Source organism: Narcine bancroftii, chromosome 10, assembly GCF_036971445.1.
Source record: "Narcine bancroftii isolate sNarBan1 chromosome 10, sNarBan1.hap1, whole genome shotgun sequence".
Classification (NCBI taxonomy): Eukaryota; Metazoa; Chordata; class Chondrichthyes; order Torpediniformes; family Narcinidae; genus Narcine; species Narcine bancroftii.
In genome coordinates, this window is record NC_091478.1 from 9,584,959 (window position 1) to 9,608,982 (window position 24,024).

The 24,024-nt window shown below is 39.8% G+C and overlaps 1 protein-coding gene and 1 long non-coding RNA gene across 17 annotated transcripts in view; one reads left to right on the forward strand and one right to left on the reverse strand.

Moving 5' to 3' along the window:
- The window catches only part of cpxm2 (carboxypeptidase X (M14 family), member 2), a 172,389-nt gene that overhangs the window by 56,200 nt on the left and 92,165 nt on the right, over nucleotides 1-24,024 (forward strand). For all 16 annotated transcript variants that reach the window (XR_011345305.1, XR_011345306.1, XR_011345304.1 and 13 more), the window contains exons 5-10: nucleotides 1,797-1,881; nucleotides 3,365-3,515; nucleotides 10,764-10,852; nucleotides 19,443-19,566; nucleotides 23,087-23,283; nucleotides 23,406-23,585. Coding sequence is in view for 10 of the 16 variants with exons in the window: in XM_069899760.1 (XP_069755861.1) it covers nucleotides 1,797-1,881; nucleotides 3,365-3,515; nucleotides 10,764-10,852; nucleotides 19,443-19,566; nucleotides 23,087-23,283; nucleotides 23,406-23,585 (826 nt within the window). In the remaining 6 variants the exon portion in view is untranslated. The remainder of the gene's footprint in view (nucleotides 1-1,796; nucleotides 1,882-3,364; nucleotides 3,516-10,763; nucleotides 10,853-19,442; nucleotides 19,567-23,086; nucleotides 23,284-23,405; nucleotides 23,586-24,024) is intronic.
- Nucleotides 7,213-24,024, reverse strand: part of LOC138744136 (uncharacterized) — a 31,122-nt gene continuing 14,310 nt past the window's right edge. The window contains exons 2-3 of the long non-coding RNA XR_011345311.1: nucleotides 16,340-16,437; nucleotides 7,213-7,333 (exon numbers count right to left, since the gene is read on the reverse strand). This is a non-coding gene — a long non-coding RNA (uncharacterized lncRNA). The remainder of the gene's footprint in view (nucleotides 7,334-16,339; nucleotides 16,438-24,024) is intronic.

Consider the following 24,024-nt stretch of genomic DNA (forward strand, 5'->3'; position numbering starts at 1 on the left):
GTTTGAGGCGTTATCAGCCCACTGGCGGTGGTCAATGTGGCAGGCACCAAGAGATTTCTTTAGGCAGTCCTTGTACCTTTTCTTTGGTGCACCTCTGTCACGGTGGCCAGTGGAGAGCTCGCCATATAATACGATCTTGGGAAGGCGATGGTCCTCCATTCTGGAGACGTGACCCATCCAGCGCAGCTGGATCTTCAGCAGCGTGGACTCGATGCTGTCGACCTCTGCCATCTCGAGTACCTCGACGTTAGGGGTGTGAGCGCTCCAATGGATGTTGAGGATGGAGCAGAGACAACGCTGGTGGAAGCGTTCTAGGAGCCGTAGGTGGTGCCGGTAGAGGACCCATGATTCGGAGCCGAACAGGAGTGTGGGTATGACAACGGCTCTGTATACGCTTATCTTTGTGAGGTTTTTCAGTTGGTTGTTTTTCCAGACTCTTTTGTGTAGTCTTCCAAAGGCGCTATTTGCCTTGGCGAGTCTGTTGTCTATCTCATTGTCGATCCTTGCATCTGATGAAATGGTGCAGCCGAGATAGGTAAACTGGTTGACCGTTTTGAGTTTTGTGTGCCCGATGGAGATGTGGGGGGGCTGGTAGTCATGGTGGGGAGCTGGCTGATGGAGGACCTCAGTTTTCTTCAGGCTGACTTCCAGGCCAAACATTTTGGCAGTTTCCGCAAAGCAGGACGTCAAGCGCTGAAGAGCTGGCTCTGAATGGGCAACTAAAGCGGCATCATCTGCAAAGAGTAGTTCACGGACAAGTTTCTCTTGTGTCTTGGTGTGAGCTTGCAGGCGCCTCAGATTGAAGAGACTGCCATCCGTGCGGTACCGGATGTAAACAGCGTCTTCATTGTTGGGGTCTTTCATGGCTTGGTTCAGCATCATGTTCAAAATACATTAGTTGATGTTTCACAAAAACTATGTGGGCAATGCCTATTTTTTAAGGTCTTCAAATTATACTGTGTATCACATTTAACACTTAGCAATGGAAAACCAAAATGATCCAGATGCTAGAAATTTAGAACAAACATATAAATTGCCTGAAATGCTTAACTAGTCTAATAGCATTTGTGGAAAGAGAAATTGTGTTAATGTTTCAGGTCACCATCCTTGTGTCATTTTGATCAGGATATTCAATACAGGCAGTCCCCAGTTTATGAACGTCTGACTTACAGACAACTTGTATTTACGAACGGACGATGTGCAGCTTTAGAGGTTCGTTGACTTGAGGAAGGAGAATGCCATCCACCATTTTAAGTCAGATCCTGGTTATTTACCCTTGTAATCATACCTCCAAAGTGTAAATCCGATACAAGAAAAGCTCTGTACAAACCTCCCTTGATGTCTACTTCAAGACATTTGACCAACTGACGCTAAATAAGAACCATATGTACTTGTTCTGACTTACCCACAAATTCAACTTAGAATTCTTAAGACAGACGGGACTGCCTGTAACTAAAGTATTTTGTTCAAATAAATTCCTGTTCATATTTTCATTCTTTAAAAAAAATCTGCACCATTTTTGTCAGGTTTTCGCAAAATGTTTTTTTTCACAGCTGCAGTTGATGTATCTTTTTGGTGAGAGATTTATGGCTGTACTTGTGTAGCCCTTGGAGAGTAATAAGAGTTTAATGTACTTCCTATCTCCATGTTGGTATGGTAATGCTGTCACGTTTTCTTACAAAATACTCTCTTCCCTCTTTATTAAATTCAATTATTTTTAAAAGAAAGAAGGACAAAGCTGGAAAGATTGGAAAATCCAAAACAAAACCTTATTCATCAGAGTTGTCTTCTTGTAGGAGTGACTGGGTGACATCATACAGCGTTCTGCTGAGCAATGACAGCTACAGCTGGGTCACTGTCAAGAATGGATCAGATGATATGGTGAGCAATGATATTCAGAATTATTTTTGTATGTATAAAGGTAGAACAGCTGTATAATGTTGCTTAAAATTAAAATAATGAAAACCAGGGGATGATTAACACTTACAAAATATGAAGGTGAAACGGAGAACGACTCTTTTTGCAATCTGAGCATTTTTAATGTTGATTGTGTGTTGAAGTCTTTGCATTGCAGTAAAGCATAGAAAATGCATAGAGAAACACTTTAAGCTTCAATATTCTGGTCTGGCACTGGCTGCTCTAATGTCTATTTATGCAAACAAAGATCCTTGGCTTTGAACTGAACAGATCATGTAAAGGGATAACATAGTGGAAGAGTTCAAATAGCCAACAAACGTTTTGTTCAAGGGGTCCACTGCTATAAAATTCATAGTATAAAAAGCCCATGGAATAGGGTATGCTCGTCATATTGTCAAGTGCAAAAACAACTGGCTTTAGCTAACAGGTGACTGGTTTGGTGAATGAAGGAAGGAAGTCAAGTAGAGATAGCAAAGGTCTCATTTGGATGGAAATGGGCATTTTGGCTCAGGTAAGGATGAGGGGATGGAAGTTGTAATTAGCTAATTGAGTTAGTAAGATGGTAAGTTGCTTGCCAATTGTGGAAGGGTGAGGGAGAGGTTGACAGAATGTAATATAGCAATATAATAGGGGTGGGAGGAGTGCAGCAGGTTTGTGCAGGGTAGTTAGCGTGCGTGCGTGCGTGCGTGCGTGCGTGCGTGCGTGCGTGCGTGCGTGCGTGCGTGCGTGCGTGCGTGCGTGCGTGCGTGCGTGCGTGCGTGCGTGCGTGCGTGCGTGCGTGCGTGCGTGCGTGCGTGCGTGCGTGCGTGCGTGCGTGCGTGCGTGCGTGCGTATATAAAGGGACCACTGGAATCCATGGCTTAAGGTCCTCATGAAGTGATTATGAGCATTATGATACATATTTCTTTATGTATCTTCTTTGGTACAGTTTTTTTGCACTACCAATATTGTTAATTCTGCCTCGCCCACAGGAGAAAAAGAATCACAGGGTTGAACATGACATAATGTATGTACTCTGAAAATAAATTTGAACTTTCGAAAAATTGGTTTTGTAAATACTTATGATGTGGACAGAAACTCTTTTCCCAGATATTAAGATCTTTTTCATGTCAGAGAACCATTGGGTATTTGGTAAAGACATTTGATATCATCTGTCATTTGCAAAGCTGGAGAAATTACAAGAGAGCAAAGATGAGCCCACAGCAGCCCATGTCATTTTTTTTTCTCCAAGTTCTCCCTATAATCTAGCTGCATCATATTTCATGAAATACATTCCCACTTGACAATTGAGTTTGGCTGCACACTTTTGCACTATTTGCAAAAAGGCCATAACATGGAGCATATTATTTTGTGGTTTGAAAATCTAGTCTATTACAGATTTTCAAAAGTTTATGGTATGCATTATTGTGCTGTCTTTTGCTTCTTTCTTTATATCTTTACTTCTCAGATATTTGAAGCAAATCAAGAGAAAGAGATTCCTGTGCTGAATGAATTTCCTGCTCCAATAGTTGCTCGTTACATTAGAATAAATCCTCGAAGTTGGCATGAGGATGGTGACATCTGTATGAGAGTGGAGATCATGGGCTGTCCCATGCCAGGTAAAATTTGGTTCTGGTATTGTACAGTATGTCACTCAATTATATTTCCTTGCAAACATTCTTGTAATTCAAATGGGAAGCCTGGTTAGCGCAATGTCTTTATAGCTTCAGCAATGGGGACCAGCATTAAAATCCCATGGTGTTGTCAGGAGTTTGTACATTCTCCCCTTGTCTGCATGGGTTTTCTCCAGGGGCTCCAGTTTCCTCCCACCATTCAAAACGTACTGGAGGTGTAGGTTAATTGGGTGTAAATAGGGTGGCATGAACTCATGGGTTGAAATGGCCTGTTACCGTGCTGTATGTACATCTAAATAGGTCTAAATTGAAAAATGTCTAAATTTAATGGTTCATTGAAGAGTAGAACCAAAACATTACATCAAAACCTCATCATGCATGGATTGACTAGGTTTCAAATTGTATATACAATGTACAGTAAAAGCCCCTTGTATCTGGCACCAATGGGAATTGCATTTCACAGTTGCTTGAGATTGGCAAACTAACAGCAAGGTGTGCTCATTTTAAACCTCTGTATTTTTTATCTATTTATTTTCTATTTTTTTTGCCGGTTGCTTGAATTCTGGAAGCAGGGGTTTTACTGTACATTTATTGAAGGTGAGGGGTATGTTATCTCTCACCTTGCAGACGAGAGAAAAAAAGAACATTTGAATTCTCCTCAGTTCATCAGTAAAGGATGAATAGTCAGTCGTGAAAATGCTCATTGTTTGATGATAATGGTTTTGGAATTCAGGCAATATTGATGGAAAGCAAACTTGATGACCATGATCTACTCTGATTTAGTGGTGGAGGAATCTTGCAAATCTTATGGATTGTTCCTACTTTTTATTCTAACGTTCATGGTTTGTGTAACCAGCAGATTCAAATTCTGTAACTTTTTCCAGTATGCTAATACAGTTGTTGAAAAAAAATGCATCACCAGGAATCAATTTACCAACATAAAATCCAATGGAAATTATATCAGTAGTTCTGATAAATGCCACACATTCTACAGCCATCATTTCTTTGGTTATGCAATCAGATATAATAATACAGCCAGAAATGATTTACTTGACTAATATGCATTCAGGGATTTTTCATTGTAGAAGATACAAGGTCCATGAGATTCAAATACCAGAAATCAACAGCCAAGTACCACGCAAGTTGATCATCTAGGCACCTGGTTTTGGTCTTTCACACACCCCAATGCTTCCACTCGCATATTCTGTGCATCAGTCAAGACCAGGAGTTGCCAGAGTTGATTTAATAATGCTAGACGTTTCCATTTGTAGGCATCATGAAGGATATAGCGGGCTAGAAAATAGGCCCATTGGTCTATGAGTCATCTGTACTCTGACCCACAATCACTTTCTCTCTCTCATCCCAGTAAATTAAAATGATCAGTCATATATTTAAATCCCTTGTGGTCTTAATTTCTGCATTCTTCCAATTCTTCAGTGCTTCATCTGCAAATACTTGGCCGCCTTCTCTCACGGTTAGTGTCGTGGTTAACACAACGCTGTTACAGCAACTGGGTCCGGGATTAGAATCTGGTGCTGTCTGTAAGGAGTTTGTACATTCTCACCATGTCTGCATGGGTTTACTCCAACTGTTCAAAATGTACGAGGGGTGTAAGTCAATTGGAGGTAATTAAGTGGCATTGGCTTGTGGGCCAAAAGGACCTGTTACCATGATAAATGTCTAAATTTAAAATTTTGAAATTACTTCTTTATTGTATCCAGACATAGGCCGCCTCCTAATTGGATCTTCCATCACCTCTATTGATTCTTTCTAAATTGTCTTTAGCAACTGTTCCTTTGCCACCTAATGTGAAAGATTTGGAAACGTTGACAATGCCATATCATTTCATTTGCTCGTTGGTGTAAGGTGTCTGCAGAGGCAAAATAACCTTCATACTTCCTCTGGTCATACAAGGAGCCAGAGAAGTCCTAGTAATGCAGCCTTCCTTGCCCTCTTTATTCCCTTCTTTGATTTATTGATCTTTAATGAAATGGTGGAAAATTAATGTATTCATCCTTCATTTCAATCTGGAAAGCATAAATCATGGGGTTGAATTTGGTTGGATCATTGTCTTATGAGCTCACCTTTTCTGATGCTGCTGTGACAATTAATTCCAGTTTCCAGGTGCAGTTTGAAAGATTATCTTGTGTGGTCTGGCTGTGCTTGAAAAAACTCTGAAATTGTAAGATTATCTACTCCATAGCAAAGTTAAGAAGTAAAGAATAACATCGAACATCAAGCAAGTCTGGCTGATGTTGGAAATGTAAAATTTAAAACTGGTGTAAACTGTATTGAAGTACGCTACTGTCAAAATATTTGTAACTTAAAACCAAACTGGGTTGAAATCCTTGACAGATGATCCAATGTTATAAACAATGAACATTAAAATACAAACAGTTAACTGCAGTCAATATAACTGTTAACATTGTTAATTCTTACTTGTTCTAAGAAATATTTTAATGCCAATTCCACAATTAATTTATTTATCTTGCCCGATACTCTCTGTATGTAGCGGTTTTAATTTGGACATACAGCCCACGAGCCCATGCCACCCAGTATATTTTGAAGGGTGGAAGGAAACCGGAGCACCCAGAGGAAACTCATGCAGACATGGAGAGAATGTATAAACTTGTTACAGACAGCGCTATGGTAACTGTGTCACCCCGAGTCATGGAAAGAATTTCCATTTCCATTTGAAAGTTACAGTTGAATTTGTTTCTGTCACTGCTTCAGCTGGGATATTGCAAATCAAGACAACTTGCTTTGTGTGTCTCCCTCAGTTTCTTTGACAATTAGTTTTAACCTGTATTTATTGATTGCTGCCCTATCTGCTAGTGGAAATAATCTCTCCATATAATTTCCATCAAAGCCCATGGGAACTCTGATAAATCTTTTCTAAACAATCTTTGCTTAAATAAAAGCAAATATAGCTTCTCTGGATGAACAATGAAATCCAGAACCTGCTGAGAGCCAGATTGCAGGCATTCAAGTCCAGAGACTCAGATCAGTACAGCAGGAGCAGGTATGACCTGCAGAAAGCTAGTGGAGATTCCGGATGAAAATGGAAACAACAAGGGACACCCGACAGCTGTGGCAGGGCCTGAACACCGTAACCAGTCACAAAACCAAATCCGGTAAAGTAGCTGATGGCAAAGCTTCTCTCCCAGAGGAACTCAACACCTTCTACGCCCCATTAGACAAATGAAGAACCACTCCTCCACACCCCCACGTCCCCAATAAACCCACCCTGTCTGTATCTGAGGATGACATACGTGATGTCTTCAGGAGAGTGAATCTGAGGAAAACATCTGGCCCAGATGGAGTTCCTGGCCGAGTACTAAAGATCAGTGCTGATGAACTTGTGTATTCATGGATATCTTCAATATCCCATGACAGTAAAGCCCTCCAAAAGGTAGTGGACACAGCCCAGGACATTACAGGCAAAACCCTCCCCACTATTGAGTACATCTGCAGGGAACGCTGCTGTCGGAGAGGTGCAGCAATCATCAAAGACCCACACCACCCAGCACAAACTCTGTTCCCACTGCTGCCATCAGGAAAGAGGTATAGGTGCCAAAAGACTCGCACCACCAGGTTCAGGAACAGCTGCTCCCCCTCCACCATCAGACTCCTCAACAACAAACTCAATCAGGGACTCATTTAAGGACTTTTACTTGTGCACTTTATTGATCGTCTTTGCTCTCCCTGTATTGCCCAGTCAATTTGTTTGCATTCATTATCTGTTTACAGTTCTTTTGATTGTTTATGTGTTCACGCTGTATGTAATGGTAATTCTGCCGTGCCTGCAGATAAAAAGAATTTCAGAGTTGTATGTGATGTCATGTACGTACTCAGACAATAAATCTGAAATCGGAATCAAAAAACGAAAAACTGCAGATGCTATAAATTAGGGAAAAAAAACATCAACATGTTGTCCCAGGTTGACACTCCAAGTCCTGATAGCGATGAAACTCAGTATTTTCCTCTCTCCGCAGATGCCGTCTGACCTGCTAGACATTTTCCAGCATTGTCCTTTGTTTCATATTTCAGCATCTGCTCTGTTCTACATCACACAATTTCAATGCCTTTGGTTCTGTTTGTTTTTTCTCTCTTTATGTGCTTACCTCCTTGCCAGACAGCCTAACCATCATTAAGATGCCATTTTCTCCATCTCGCAATCCATCTTTCACTCTTTTGGTCTCCACTCGATCACAAACTGTTTTTCTATTCTCTCACTCTCCCCATTCTCTGCCTGGTATAGACCTCAGGTATAGAGTTATTTTCTCTCTCCGTAGATATTTCTTGAAGAGCTGAGCATTTGAAACATCCTTTTATTTTTATTTTATAGTTTCACTGGTTTCCACACAAAACACATCGATGTTTATACTATATATGAATGAACATAGAGACTGAAAGGTGTGATTTGAAAACTGATTGACTCTTCATTGAATCTTCTCGATATAAGGGACAAAGACATGTGTGAAAAATCTATCTGGGAGAGGGTCCTGAAATATTGTGTGAATCTTTGCTTCTGACAATTTAATGCCGACATTTCAGAGTCTCCTGGCTGTTCTATTTTAGCTGTTGTCGTCCTTTTTATCTTGGATCTTGGACTATCGGTGCGTATGTTACACTGTCATTCTCAAGTCCTGAGCAAACTGAGACATATGAGAAATGGGCAATGATGGAATCTGGAGCAAAAACTTAATCCACTGGAGGAACTCAGTGGGCCGAGCAGTATCAGTGGGAAATGAAGGGATCTGACCTGAAATATTGACCATTCTTTTTCTTCCACTGATGCTGCTGCTCCACCTTTTGATCCTGAGCGAAGTTGCAGCACTTTCTAAGGTTAACTGTGAAAATATGGAAAGAAATAAGAAAGTTGTTCTGGAGTGGGTTCTAACCTGTGTAAACCTCCACTTGCTGTAATGTTCAGTGTTCTAAATATGTTATGTCAGTATGGAATTAGAGACACAGTTTGTCAAGGTTCCATGATTACACCACTGGAATATACTATAGGTGTAAGCTTTAGTCACTTGAATGCCAGGAATGAGCTCATTCATTCCAACTTCTCAGTATCCCACCCCAGACAAGTGGCAAAATAAAATAGTCTGAAACTGATTCCCAGTAAGTTGCCACACACTACTCTCTCAACACTGAAAGACAAAGATTTTGATTACACTAAGCAAAGATAAGTTGTACTGTGATATCCACATTTGACAAGCATCCTAGCACATTTTGGTCTTGGGCTGTTTTGCAGTTTGAACGTTTGTATCTAAAATCAGTGTGTAATTAATATAGAAAAAGGTCATGGCTAAAATGATAGTGTGTAATTAATATCGAAAGAGGTCATGGCTAAAATTAAGGTTAAGGAGATGAATCATGAAAATGACATTTACATTGCCTGCCTACTTCAAAGTACTTTACAAAATAACATGCAAATGATGTTATTTTACTTTAGACGTATATCTTCAAATGATAGAGAAAATTGTAAATATCAGATTTTCCCATGCCTTGCACAAAATAATTTGCCCGCAGAGAGTGATGCCTGTAGCTCAAAAAGATTTGTCAAACTCTGTGGATTAGATTTCCCCCTTCTCTAGTACTGTGCATCAATGAACATTCAGAATAAAAACAAGTGGCCAAACCCAGTTCAATATGGGCCCAAAGAAAGCAAAGCAACATTGGGAGCTGCTCTTCACAAGCATGTAAGAGTTAGACAAAGGAGAAGGCAAGAGACACCAGAGAAACATCAATCTCGCCTCACTGGCGATGCTTCCAGACATGCAAGGAGCAGGCAGCAGGAAACTGAGGAACCACACCAAGTCAGAGTGTTTTATTTCCTGGGCAACACCAGGCTTCCTGCTGGTGTTTAATAAAAACACCGAGAGAACAAAAAAAACCACTCGTATAAAAACATTTATGGAAAACACATTCAAACCATCTGAACAGAATCAAATAAGTAACCACATCTTACTCCAGTCATCTGATTTTTCCCATTGATCTCAATGGACTTTCACCATATAAACTGAAATTGAGAGGAATTTAAAAGCCTTAAAAATAGGGTGCAAAGAGTTATAAAGGATTCCTATCATCCATCACACAGTATCTTTGATCTCCTATCATCAGGAAGGAAGTATAGAAGAATCAAAATCAGGACCACCAGGCTAGGAAATCGATTCTTCCCACAGATTGTGAGATTGATGAACCTGTAACCTTGGGTATGAAATGAGTAAATTATTTCAAAATATTTACACATATTTATTGTATTAAATTTTATGATGTATGTGATTATTGTGGGTGTATATTTTGTCCGATTGGATATATAATCAGATGATAATGAACTTGAACTTGATCAATTAAAATTGTGTATGGATCAAAGTTATTTTCTGCTTTCTGGTCTTCTTTGATCCGGTCTTGGCTGTTGAGTGGGCAAATTCTACGCGGGTTAATTCTGGGGAACTCTGCGAGTAGGGCTTCAATGCTGCATCCATTACTGGAGTGCAGTTGGGAAACTGCCAGTGGATGCCTGCCAGACCCAGCCTCATTCGCTTGTTGACTTTTATGGCTGCTCAACTGATATTTCCCAGCTTCTGTGTAATTTGTTAACCGTTTGGCAGTTCTAACACCATTACCCACATTGTGACCTATTGATTCCTTTTCTATCTCCTCATCCATTTCTCAATTTCTGCAGCCTGACCTAAAATTTCAATCCATTAATTCTTTGTGGAAAAATGCCTACCCAATAAGCTTTTCCAACCTAACATTGGACTTCTTCTGCTTGATCTGTCTATAACACCTCGATAGGGTTGCATTTGCATTTAAATTTAAAGAGTATTGGGCATGTTTCTGGAAATGTAATGCCATAAAGATGAGCCCCAGAGCTGTTAATGTAAGCAGGGGTGACTTGAGCTCCTTGAAGTCAAGAATGGAAAATTTGTTTTCAATTAGAACTGATATTATCCTTAGTACTCAATTCTGTTACAGAATTTGAATGAGGGAGTCACATTACCAGCTCTGCTGACCATAGACACTTCTCTTAAACAGTTATGAGGTCCTTTCTATATTAGAATCTAATACCTATTTTCAACAACAATCTGAAGCCCAATGAATGGCCACAATTTCCTGTAAATAGATCTTGTTTCACCCATTTTATTGCTAAGAGTTCCTTTGAATGCTTTTAATCTTAACTAAATAGAATCTAAACCAGTACTGTACCTTGTTTACTTTCAGATCCTAATAATTATTACCACAGGCGAAATGAAGTCACCACAACAGATGAGCTTGATTTCAAACACCACAGTTACAAGGAAATGAGACAGGTAGGCCTTTGTTCCTTATTGACGCAGAAGGAAAAGAGAATTAGATTCCCAGCAGGTTTACTTAACTTGAGTGATATGAGGATGCCACAATGGAGTGTGGGTTGTCATACCCACACTCCTGTTCGGCTCCGAATCATGGGTCCTCTACCGGCACCACCTACGGCTCCTAGAACGCTTCCACCAGCGTTGTCTCCGCTCCATCCTCAACATCCATTGGAGCGCTCACACCCCTAACGTCGAGGTACTCGAGATGGCAGAGGTCGACAGCATCGAGTCCACGCTGCTGAAGATCCAGCTGCGCTGGATGGGTCACGTCTCCAGAATGGAGGACCATCGCCTTCCCAAGATCGTATTATATGGCGAGCTCTCCACTGGCCACCGTGACAGAGGTGCACCAAAGAAAAGGTACAAGGACTGCCTAAAGAAATCTCTTGGTGCCTGCCACATTGACCACCGCCAGTGGGCTGATAACGCCTCAAACCGTGCATCTTGGCGCCTCACAGTTTGGCGGGCAGCAGCCTCCTTTGAAGAAGACCGCAGAGCCCACCTCACTGACAAAAGGCAAAGGAGGAAAAACCCAACACCCAACCCCAACCAACCAATTTTCCCTTGCAACCGCTGCAATCGTGTCTGCCTGTCCCGCATCGGACTGGTCAGCCACAAACGAGCCTGCAGCTGACGTGGACTTTTTACCCCCTCCATAAATCTTCGTCCGCGAAGCCAAGCCAAAGAAAGAGAAGTTCTGCTGCCTCACAGCTCCAGAAACCAAAGTACAATCCTGACCACCACACAAGTACTGTCTGTGTGGAGTTTACACCCTCTTCCTGAGTCGCCACATTGGGTTCCCCTGGATGCTTTGTTTCCCTCTGCTCCTCAAAGATGCGCTGGTTAGTGCACTAATTGGCTACTGTAAATACCCTGACCATGAAAGGATGGTGGGAGGGACACGGTGGATTTGATGGACATGTGACAATGGGCTGCCATTGGTGGGGGGAGGGGGAGTGGTGTGGGCATTGCTGAGGAGTTTAATTGCCCTGGAAACTGCCATAAACGAAGGGACAAATGGCCTTTTATGTTGTGATGTTTTTCAGAAGCTGGTAATTTGAACTACACGAAGTGACTTTATCTGAAAGAATTTATGCAGTCAATGTTTTAATCTCGCTCCTAACAAATTGAATGACTTTTTCTCATTATGCAACTTCTGTTATTTTGTGTTCCTATTTTGAAATTTATAACTTACTTTCCAATCTATTTCCTAATGAAGATTTGTTAAATATTTTAAGAGCTGAACTGCCTGAAGGGTGAAATTTAAGAAAGTCAGAATGGAGTCTTCACTTGATTAAGGAAAAACTAATTGTCAAATATTAAAATGGACTGTCTCTAACATATTGCTCAGGCAGTGTTTTTAACTGCAATTCTGCACAAAAATGCAGACACTTAATCAAGGAAGTGTTTTGGAAATCTTTTGACATGACCATCAATCATCCAGTTGATGGTGACATTGTGTGACTGAACCAGAGCAACAGAGATTTCAGCATGGAATCCCAACCTGTGCTCACTGGCTCAACTAAATGGTGATGGCATTGGTGCGTGAGCATCAGGGTGGCAAATGAAAGACTACCCAGGCACCAGCTCCTCCTCATCAATACTCAGCTGAGATAAGGGTACAGACCTGAAGTGAGGTTGTGATTGGGCTGCATTGTGATGCAGCCTTCGAGTAATTCACAAATAACGTTCATTCTTTGGGTTCATAGCACACAGGTGAAGGATTAGCATTTTGCACAACTATAAAGAACATATAGTACCTTCAGAATACAATTGAACCAGAATATCACTCTTAAGGGAAGAGAAGGAAAACAGATTTTACGCAAATAAAATCATGGAAAGGAAATACCTAGAAATTCTTGTGCAGATTACAATGTTTATTTTGTTTAACAACAGAATGTAATTGATCAGAAAGTTTATCACAAAGTTTACTGTTTCTCCTGAGTCTTTTATGCTTATGGAATACATTTGCATGGGAAAAAACTTGGTCATCCTCAAAGAGGTCTAGCACTTCTTCACAAAATCACACCTCCAGCAGCTGTTAACAAACCTCCCCTATTATCCCACTCCAGTCCTGAATGGATCAATTTCCCTAACACTCACTCATCTCAGATTCATTTTTCAATTCTCCACAGTGTTCTCTGATGTATTGGATATTCCACATGATATCTGCCCTCTCCACCTCAGTGAACCATGATCTGCCTCACTCTCTCTTCAGCCTTTGGTGGCAGAAGAGGGGTAAGAAAGACCTTTGCTGTTCATTCTTATTAAAGAGCTGTTTACTTGTGCACAAGACATTGGGGCTGTGCTGGCTGACTTCCTTTTCCCTTGCAGAAGTATTTCAAAGCTTAGCATTTCAGCAATTAGCACAATGGTATTATAGCGCCATTCATTGGAACGCTTTCATCGCTAACGTCGAAGTACTCGAGATGGCAGAGGTCGACAGCATCGAGTCCACGCTGCTGAAGATCCAGCTGCGCTGGGTGGGTCACGTCTCCAGAATGGAGGACCATCGCCTTCCCAAGATCGTGTTATATGGCGAGCTTTCCACAGGCCACCGTGACAGAGGTGCACCAAAGAAAAGGTACAAGGACTGCCTAAAGAAATCTCTTGGTGCCTGCCACATTGACCACCGCCAGTGGGCTGATATCACCTCAAACCGTGCATCTTGGCGCCTCACAGTTTGGTGGGCAGCAACCTCCTTTGAAGAAGACCGCAGAGCCCACCTCACTGACAAAAGGTAAAGGAGGAAAAACCCAACACCCAACCCCAACCAACCAATTTTCCCCTGCAACCGCTGCAACCGTGTCTGCCTGTCCCGCATCGGACTTGTCAGCCACAAACGAGCCTGCAGCTGACGTGGACATTTACCCCCTCCATAAATCTTCGTCCGCGAAGCCAAGCCAAAGAAGAAAGAAAAGAAGAAGAAAGATTATAGCGCCAGTGACCTCGGTTTTTACATTGTTCCCATGTCCATGAGGATTTATTCCAGGTGCTTTGGTTTCCTCCCACCCTTCAAAAGCATCTGGAGTTGGTAGGTTATTTGGTGTATTTGGGTAACACAGGCTCGTGGGCTGGAAGGGCCTGTTACCTTGCAATATCCCAGCTGAAGCAGTGACAGAAACAAATTCAACTGTAACTTTCAAATGGAAATGGAAATTCTTTCCATGACTCGGGGTGACACAGTTACCATAGCGCTGTCTCCAAAGAAAGGTCATGAACAACTCTTCCCTGATTTCCGAAGTTTGCCGGGCATAGGTTCAGAATAATCACCCTGTGATTCAACCTTTCAGTTTTGTTATGGTGTTATCCATAGACAGAAGCTCTTCACCATGCCCAACATCCAGGGAACTCAGAAACTAATGCACACAATGTTTCATTTCTTTGATCATCCAGTCTCTTCTGTTTCTATATACGCTATATTTCTACATTCCTGTTCATAGCCAAATATTTATTGAGGATTTTTGAAGAATTAATGATTCAAATGTTTCTGTTTTGGTCAAATAATGTACACTGTATGTACATATTTCCTTTTAATCTTCAGTCTAGACTGCTCCTGTTCCCAATGACCTTGTGGTAGATAAAAGAGGAACAGGAAATTGTGAACAGTGACTGAATCAGAACTATTTTTGCACTACTATGCAGGAGTGGTGAGAGTGGTAATAAAGACTCCCTCGCTCTACTATCCAAGTATTCATTACGTTTCTGTTTGATGTTCGTCTTCATCCTTCAACAGTGCAGGCCAGTCAAGTTGCTGTTTACAAAACTGATTTACACAGTCAGGCAGCTGACATTTCTATGTGGCGTTGACAGAGAGACAGCAGTATGTTTGCACTAAACACACCGAAATGCTGGAGGAACTCAGCCAGTTGTTTCAGTATCTCCAGGAGACAAAGATGTATTGTCCATGTTTCGAGCCTGAGCCCTTCTTCAAGGAAAAATCAGAAAAGGCAGAAGGAGGATTCTGTAGGTTGCCAAGTTCAAAGTGCAAATTCTTGTCAGAGATTTGATCCTGTAGGAAACTGAGACCCACCTGTGAAGCCCGGTATGTTTGCCATCAGCTACAGAATCCCACCCACACACTGAAACAATGGGCAGTTTCTTGCTAAACATTTGCTTAATAGTTGAAATAAGAACTTCACTAAATAATTTACAATATAAACTGCATAAACTACACAAAGACAAAGAAATAAGCTGTATTTGAATTGAGCAAATTCTACAGATGTTAATCATGATCTAACGTAGTCATGATCTAGCTGCTCTCTCTCAGCTGGCCTGAAGAATAAAATGTAATCATCATTTGTTCTTTTGGTCATATAAAGTGTGCTATTTGTGACTTTATGGTTCAAATGATGGTTTATTATTCCATTAAGGTTAAAACAGCGATCTGGAGCTCAGGCTGCCAATGGTTTGGACTAAAGTGTAACTGCAGAGGCTGAGGGAGAGCTTGAGGTGAATCCACGGACCCTCAGTGATTGAAGGGACTCTCTTTTGCTTCTCTTTCTCTAACTGTAAGGGGAATTTCTGCTGGTGATGAATCTTCGTCTTGCGGTAGACCGAGGGCAATTTCATGTAATATTACACGTGACAATAAAAGAAACTTGAATATTATTTTTGTGTAAAAAAAAAAAAAAAAAAAAAAAAAAAAATGGCATAAGTAGATCAAACTAAAAAAACCATATAATCATACTGAGAATTTTATATTTTGTGGAAATTATGACTACTATTAACTTTATAGTTGCTGTGATTAAGTTTGAACTCCCTCACGCCTTGTTATTTTAAGTACTGATACAAGCACTGTGAATTCACAAACCATAGGAATATTTGTATTATATAAAAGCCATACAATTTCCTTAAAAATTGCTAAATCATTTGAAGGACGGGTGATCAGATAGTAGTTCACAATCCAATTCAAAAACCTGTTATTTAAATGTTGTGCGTTGACACAAGAATCAATTCATAATGAAGAGACCTGACTGGAAATCCCTTATGAAATGCCACCACTTTCCTAGAGGTTTCCCACTCACCAAAACAATAACAATTATTTGCTCTCAGCAATTCGATTTAAGCTTCTTGTTATGCCTCAACATCCCTATTTTATGAACATTATGCTTGTTAATAATCCTGGTTTATTTTCAGTACATGCAATTGAATACAGCACAACTTAAAGCAATGCTGGGTTAAGTAAAAACACAGAAATGCTGAAGGACCCACCCCTCAGCATCAATGAGGGAGTTACAAAGGGAGCGATTACTATGGAAAGCAGAAAGGGGAGGGAAGGCAGGGAGGGAAGGTGTAGATGTATCTGGTGCTGGGAACCCATTTTAGGTGGTAAATTATTGAGAATTATACGTTGATGAAGACACCTTTCAATCAGATTGAATTTGCTCAGCCACTGAACATCTGCAAACAGCAAGGTTGAACATTTTGTATGCTAATTACCTTATGGGTCTCGTATGTGCGTATATGACATTTTATCCTGAGCTGCGACTCCATGTGTAAACTCCCGAGCCAGAATAATCATCCTCATAACCTTGATCCTGGCAAGCCAAAGAAGGATTTTATAGTTCAGTGAAATCACCACTCGTTCCTCTTCCGCGTTGTTAGATATTAAGTCAATTAAGTGATATTATACAGCAAGGTGGTGTTGAGATAGAAGATCATCTTATCGAAAGTTGGATCAGGCACGTTCTTCTGCCAAACTCCAACAACCTGGCATGCACAGATGCAAAACTGGCAGATTTTCAGGACTATTTGATGTTATTTCCATTAATTCTCTTAACACACTTTTAATTGGTCTTTTTTTAGATTTTACAGAGTATTTTAATTTATTTTCTGGTGAACTTGTTAAGCTTCCAGGGGTACTGGAGCCTTGATAGGTTTCAATGGAGTGTGGAACAAGGACCCCAGTGAGTGCCAGGGGAGTGTGGCAATCGGAACCCCAATGAGGAACCAGAAGTCAAAACACTTGATTTCCAAGTAGTCTGATCACATACTTTAGGTGTTTTACTGTTATGTTGCTACATCTTATGCTGGATGACAATTTTTTTAATAAGGTTTTCTTCCTGAAAGAAAAGAGGATTATGGTAGACAGCTTCAAGCTGAACACAAAGATATTTTCCGATTTTCTGTATCACATAGGAAGTTGGAGAAACATGAAGTTAACTTTTATTAAATATAACATGATTAATCATATAATAAAGCTAACGCATTACATTAGTTCAGCTAACTAAAAATCTTTTGCTGATAATTTTTGTTTATACTTGGCATCTGATGCCTCTCATGTCAGTGGCAAACAATAGTCAGTACTTTCTGGATTCCAGATGTCGAAGCCTAATAGTCTGAATATGCATGAGATTGACTGATCTTGGAAGCTAAGCAGGCTCAGGCCTGGTCAGTACTTGGAGGGAAGACTGCCTTGGAATACCAGGTTTCTGTGAGGGGCACTAAGCAAAATGGTGACTCTGTTTGCCTTAAAGAATTAAGAATTTAAAATTAAAGAATTTCATATATGTTACATTATAATTGTAGTTTTACGTGATGTACCTTTGCCCCGATACTGCTTTTCCATAGTGGCATTGTTCTGGTGAATTTGACTGCACTTAGATCAGCAGGGAAGAAGTCCAAGTGCATTTGCAGAAAATTAATTTTCAATGAATGACATGTTGCACTTCATTGTTAAGTATGCTTCAAGTTGACTTAAAATAAAATAGGAATTCACAAAAATAGATTATATCTAAAAAAAGGGATACGAGATAGGAAAATTTTAAGGTTCTTTTCTTGATCAGCAGCCCAAAATTCATAAAATACACCCACAAGTGTTCAGGAACTAAAAACTTTGTTGTCCAGTGGTATTAAGGAATAAGGGCTATTCTGCACAATGCCTTGTTTTCTTGGTAAAACTCTTATTGCAAAAATTAGTCCCATTTGGTGCAATCACTTTAAAGTGTCCCAGTGAGGAAAGGAGAGTCAGAGCATTGTTTAAATGAGGTTACTGAGAAGGTGATAATAAAGGCAGCTGAATGAAACATTCCTGTGCCTTGATGTTTTGCAGTAAGTGACTGACAGCTATTCCACTGCTCATTCGCAGCATGTCACCCACTAACACACTGTTGAATTTGTGGCTCCCCCAACTGAGGTGTGGTCTGGATTTAAAAGCTGAAGGAAATGTGTTTCTTTTGTATTGGCATCTTTTGTATTGTTGTAGAATGGCACAACATCAACTTGTGATGTAGTGCAGAAAAATTTGTACATTACCCTCCCATTTTATATATGTTTGTTCTCTCTCTCTCTCTCTCTCTCATGCACACAATAATAATTACAGAAGTGAGTGCCTCCAGGTGAGATTGAAGTATGAGCCCTGGCATGTCAACTTTGATTGTACAGTATCTTTTCTGTAGTTACTCATGCATTTAACCACCACAAATGTAAAAAAATAAATCCTTTGTGGAAATACCTTTAATAGTTTTGATAACAATGTACCATGGCTTCTGAAGTTCAGTCAGATCCAAGGCAAATAAGAAAATCCCAACATGTCATAAAATTATGACATAGATTTGCACAGAAAATGATACATCATGGTTAATTCTCTCAAAATGTCCAATTATTCTCGCATTCTCAGTCATGACCCACAATCCTGCAACTGTTGTTCTTTCGAGCAGTTATCTAATACTATTACAAATTATATCTGCTATTTTACTTCCAAGTTCTTACCACTATCTGGGTACAAAATCTTATCTTCACCTTTATTTTATTCAATAACCACAAATATGGGTCCTTTTTTTGTTGACCCTTCAACAATTAAATATAGTTTCTCTTTATTTATGATTTTAAATACTTTGGTCAACACCTTGGGCATAGCGGCTAGCACAAAGCAAGCGCCATTGATTGGAAATGGGGTTTTGATTCCCGCGCTGTCTTTAAGCAGTTTGTACATTCTCCTCGCGACTGTGTGGGTTTTCCCCGTGTACTACTGTTTCCTCCCACCGTTCAAAATGTACGAAGGATGTAGGTTAATTGGGTGTAAGTTGGGTGACACAGATTCATGAGCCATACTGTGCTGTATGTCTGAATTTAAAATTTAATCTCAGTCTATTTTAGACACATGCTGATAAAATCCCAGCTACTCCATTCACATGATAGGAATTCTTCATTCTTGGAATAGTTCTGGGAAATCATTAATGCTCCTCTGAAGTCCCTCCTAAATGACAATGTCTAGAAGTGGTCATAAGAGTGTCATTCCTATATTGATAAGGAAGTAATACATTATATTAGAACAATGGTTTTCAAGCTGCCCCCTAAACTCACATTCCACCTTAAGCAATCCCTTGCTAATCACAGAGCACTTATGGCACAGGGATTGCTTAAAGGTGGAATGTGAGTGGGAAGAAATTGTTGAAAAACCAATGTTTTAATCGTATCTGATTGACTCGTTATATGCGCAGTTTCATAACTCCAAAGGAAATGAGCCAATGACAATTTTTCTCAAGCAAAGTATTTCTTAAAGAGCATTCATTCTCACCAAAATGTTCATTATGTTGAACAGATGATGAAGATTGTTAATGAGCAGTGTCCAAACATAACTAGGATCTACAACATTGGCAAAAGCTATCAAGGAATGAAACTGTATGCCATCGAGATCTCTGATAATCCAGGAGAGCATGAAGTTGGTAAGATTTACATTCTAAAGAATGGAGTCTCATTCCTTTTCTAACTTTTCTTTTCACAGATAACGTGAGATGATACCAGCTAATAAAATATTTTGGAGATAAAAACATTTCTGAAAAATATGTTCCTGAAACAAACTTTTAGAAATATTTGAATACTCACTCAGAGGTTCGATATGATTAAAACAATTATTATGTTACTTTTTAAAATATAGATACCATAATTAACGTACCAGGGGTATAGGTTAATTGGATGTAAATTTGGCGGCATGGACCCCATGGGCTGAAATAGCCTGTTACCGTGGTGTATGTCTAAATCTTTTTTTAAATTAAATTTATTCACTCGTTCATCAAGTGGGTCAGATCTCAAACAAACAATGAAAAGCTGGAGGATCTCAGCAGGTCAGGTAGCATCCATCGGTAGAAATGGTATGCCAACATTTTGGGTTGGTACCCCTTATCGAGATTTGTCGAGACAAGTTTGGAAGCAGTTCAGGTCTCCTCTCACAATAGCACCACAAGAAGTCACTCAATCATCAATTAGTGGCAGGTGACCATGTCTGCTTTTAACTATGTACCCAGGACTGCTGGCAACTCTTCCCTGACTGAACAAAGAGAGAGTAATTCAGAAAATAAATGTGAAATTAGCCCAGCATACTGATTCATGGGAAATCAGTTAAGTGGAATCACAAAGCTGTGGGTCGCAATTTGGGAAATGACTAATTCTGAGAGCAAACTGACTTGGAGGTAGATGCTGGGATTCAAATGGCAGGCAAAATGGTGAGAGATTATAATTAACAGTATTTTATTTGTGTAAGTAATTTCTGCACCTGTGGAATTAAAATATGAATTATTTTCCATTTTGGTGTGGCCTCCTTTAAGGAAGTTAGGCCTCAGGAACTATAACTTCAGCAGGACAGCATCTGGAAATGAGCAATGAAAGAAGATTAGGAATATATTTTCCTGACTCATCATTGTATGGTCATCGAACTCAAAGTTCAGAGTTATTTTCAAGAGGTACACGTCCCTGAGATTCTTTTTTCCTTCAGGCTAAGCAGAACTTCTACTTATCGGTAAAAAACAAACCTGTACTCAAAAAAAATATACATATATAAAAGAGAGAAATGTAAACAAGGAAAGAAATGCAAACAAAGAAAAAAAATCAGTAATAAATAATATGCAAAGTAAAGACCTTTAAATGAACCTCTGATTGAGGTTGTTGTTGTTTTGGAGTCTAATGGTATTTGGACTGAATGCAGGCATATGGGATGAACTTGGGTAGACACCTCGGCTGGGATGGGCAAGAGAGCTGTTCCTCTAGAATGGGCTTCACTTAAATTAAACTGTGACTTAGGTTCAAGTGCAAGAATAAATATAGCAAATTTAGGGAATTAAGTGGAAAGGAGAGTGGAATGTGGAAGCTACAAACGTAAGTGTAAGACAAAAACCTGAAGGTTGTTTATCTAACTCAGGGGTGTCAAACTCAAATTCACGGAGGGCCAAAATTAAAAACTTGGACTAAGTCGTGGGCCAAACTAAATATTTATTGAAAATTTTCAACAACATCTGCATGTTTTCTCTTCTTTCAACATATGTAATGTTAAACTTTTACTTATTTAAATAAATGTTTAATAATAGTTTTGGTTAAACTCTTTCCAGAAGAAGCATTAACAAATGAGAAATAAAATATTCAATAAATAATATTTCTCTATAGCCTTTAAGCTCCTTTTTAAATGTATTTTTTTTCACAAGCCAACAAGTCAAAAAAATAATAACTTGCTTCAATGAAAATCCAATCTTTCAACTATGAACAGTCCAAAGTGAACCAAAGAAAATATGAATCCAAGCTTAGCTTGCTCCACTGTGATTTACTCTGATACACCTGGGTCTAAACCAGATACTTGGCATCTCTTCTTAAATGCAAGTTCATCAAACTGTGGGGTCAGAGTCTCCCTCCCACCTGTCTTGAAAGATCCTGTTTTCTGTCTTTCATTTGGCCATTTTTCGTAAGGGGTTTATAACATGCGAGTTGGGCGACAGGTCGCAGATACCAATGAAAGTAAAGAGAGGAGGTGGGGGCGATTAGCGGGCTGACGGGTCGGCGCCAATGCATTTGCAAAGCATTCTGGGATTTGTAGTATTAGCTGTGCATGTGCTATACTGGCGCGGCGGCCAGCGGGCCAGCTCTAATACATATTTGATATGATCTTGCGGGCCAAATATAATTATATCACGGGCCAAATTTGACCCACGGGCCTGAGTTTGACATGTGTGATCTAACTACTGACATCTGTCATTGCAAAGTAGAAAAATTGCTGGCACAAATGGAAATAAATTGGGTGGCACGATTGGCGTAGCAGATAGTGCAACGCCTTTACATTGCCAGCGATCGGGACCGGGGTTTGAATCCCGCGCTGTCTGTAAGGAGTTTGTATGTTCTCTACATGTCTGCCTGGATTTTCCCTGGGGGCTCCAGTTTCCTCCCACCATTCCAACATACTGGGGGTTGTAGGTTAATTGGGTGTAAATTGGACAGCATGGGCTCATGGGCTGTGTGTCTACATTTTAAAAAATTAAAAATCTCACAGATGTTTTGGGGACATGGTTTCAAATTGAATAAGTTGGGGATTGAAATATTCAAGGATACTTAACTTTGAAAACAAATAAGCAAAACTGAAACAAAAGGATGGAATCCACAAAATAATTACTAACACATGTCATTGTAATAACAAAGGAAAAGTAAAAGCAGTGGGTGGAAAAAAAAGATTTAAACTCAGCAAATCAAGTAGAATCAATTTGGTGGGAGATAAGAAATATCTGCAATTTCTCTGTTAGCTCCCAAAATGGTGCATATAACAGGTGTAATAGAGTAATCATAGAGTACTTAACTTTGTACTAGACAAACAGAATTGGCAGTCATAGTGTGGAAAATGAATTCACTGAGTACATATGAGATAGTTTCTAGTTCAGCATGTTAACAACCATCATGAAAACAGGCAGCATTGAATTGTGAGAACAAGTTGATAATCTTATGGTTAAGAAAAGAGTGAATGTAAAAGGGTCAACTTTCCTATTCCAATCTTAGCAATTTAGTTCAATTTAAAACCAGGTCTTGAATCCAAACAAACCAAGTAACTAAGGAACAGATGTGGGTTGGTTCTGGTAGATTGGGAAACTGCTTCAAAAGCTATGACACTGGACAAACAATGGCAAACATTTAAGGATTATTACGTAGTTTACAAGAAATATGTCCTGTATCTATCAGCAAAGTGGTCAAACAATGATTGAGAGAGGTGTCACTTAATTATAGCTCAAAGTGGCAAGGCAGGGGAATTGTTAATCCTCTCTGAAATTTAATCTAGTATAGTTTATTTTATTTGTAAGTGTTTACTTAATCAAATAGTCACTGGAAAGGACAGCCCTTAATAGTATCACTGAAGGAGAGTCTGAATTGATGTGGGGTAAGCCATGGATCCATTCTCTTTAGTTGTGTTAAGGTGATCTTTGATTGTGTTTGATCCAGGTGAGCCTGAATTCCATTACTCATCAGGGGCTCATGGCAATGAAGTGCTTGGTCGTGAACTACTCCTCTTACTGATGCAGTTCATGTGTCAGGCGTACTTGGCGGGAAATCCACGAATCAAGCACCTTGTAGAGGAGACAAGGATCCATTTGTTGCCATCTATTAATCCGGATGGTTATGAAAAGTCTTTTGAGATGGTAAGATTTCATTCAGCGTGTTGTTTATGTTGCTTTCCCCAGCCATTCACAAAAACTAAAATGTGCCTAGTTTACCCGTCAAGAATGTTTAAATATGATCCTTTTATCTTGCTGCATTTCAGGGTTCAGAATTGGCAGGCTGGTCTTTGGGACGTTGGACGCACGATGGCATTGACATCAATCATAACTTTCCTGATCTCAATTCTATTTTTTGGGAAGGAGAGGAACGCAGAAGGGGATACAGGAAAGTGAATAATCATCATCTACCAATCCCTAAGTGGTATTTATCTGAAAATGCCACAGTAAGTCATCTACATACATACAAGTCACACATAGTGATATGAATAGGCTATTCACACTGACAAATTGTTAGTTAATGAAGATTATTTCATGGCTTTCAGACACAAGAGGCACCAAGAAGTATGGGGTGAGGCCAGAAAAATGATACTGAGATTGAGGATCAGCCATGATCAGGTTGCACAGTAGAACAAGCTCGAAGGGCCTTGCTTAAATGTTCCAATTACTTCATTTCCAGCAAATGGACAGGACAGAACAAAGCTGAGTATAGGGGTCCCACGAGTTACAGGTAGGGTTTGTGACTGCTGTGATTTTCAGTAACATGAAACCATGACATCTATGTATATATCAAGAAGTGAAAAATAATATATTTTGCATTTAGTTATTTACATTTTTCACATTAATTTTGTAGGAGACGACTTTTATTCCCTATCCCAGATTTTT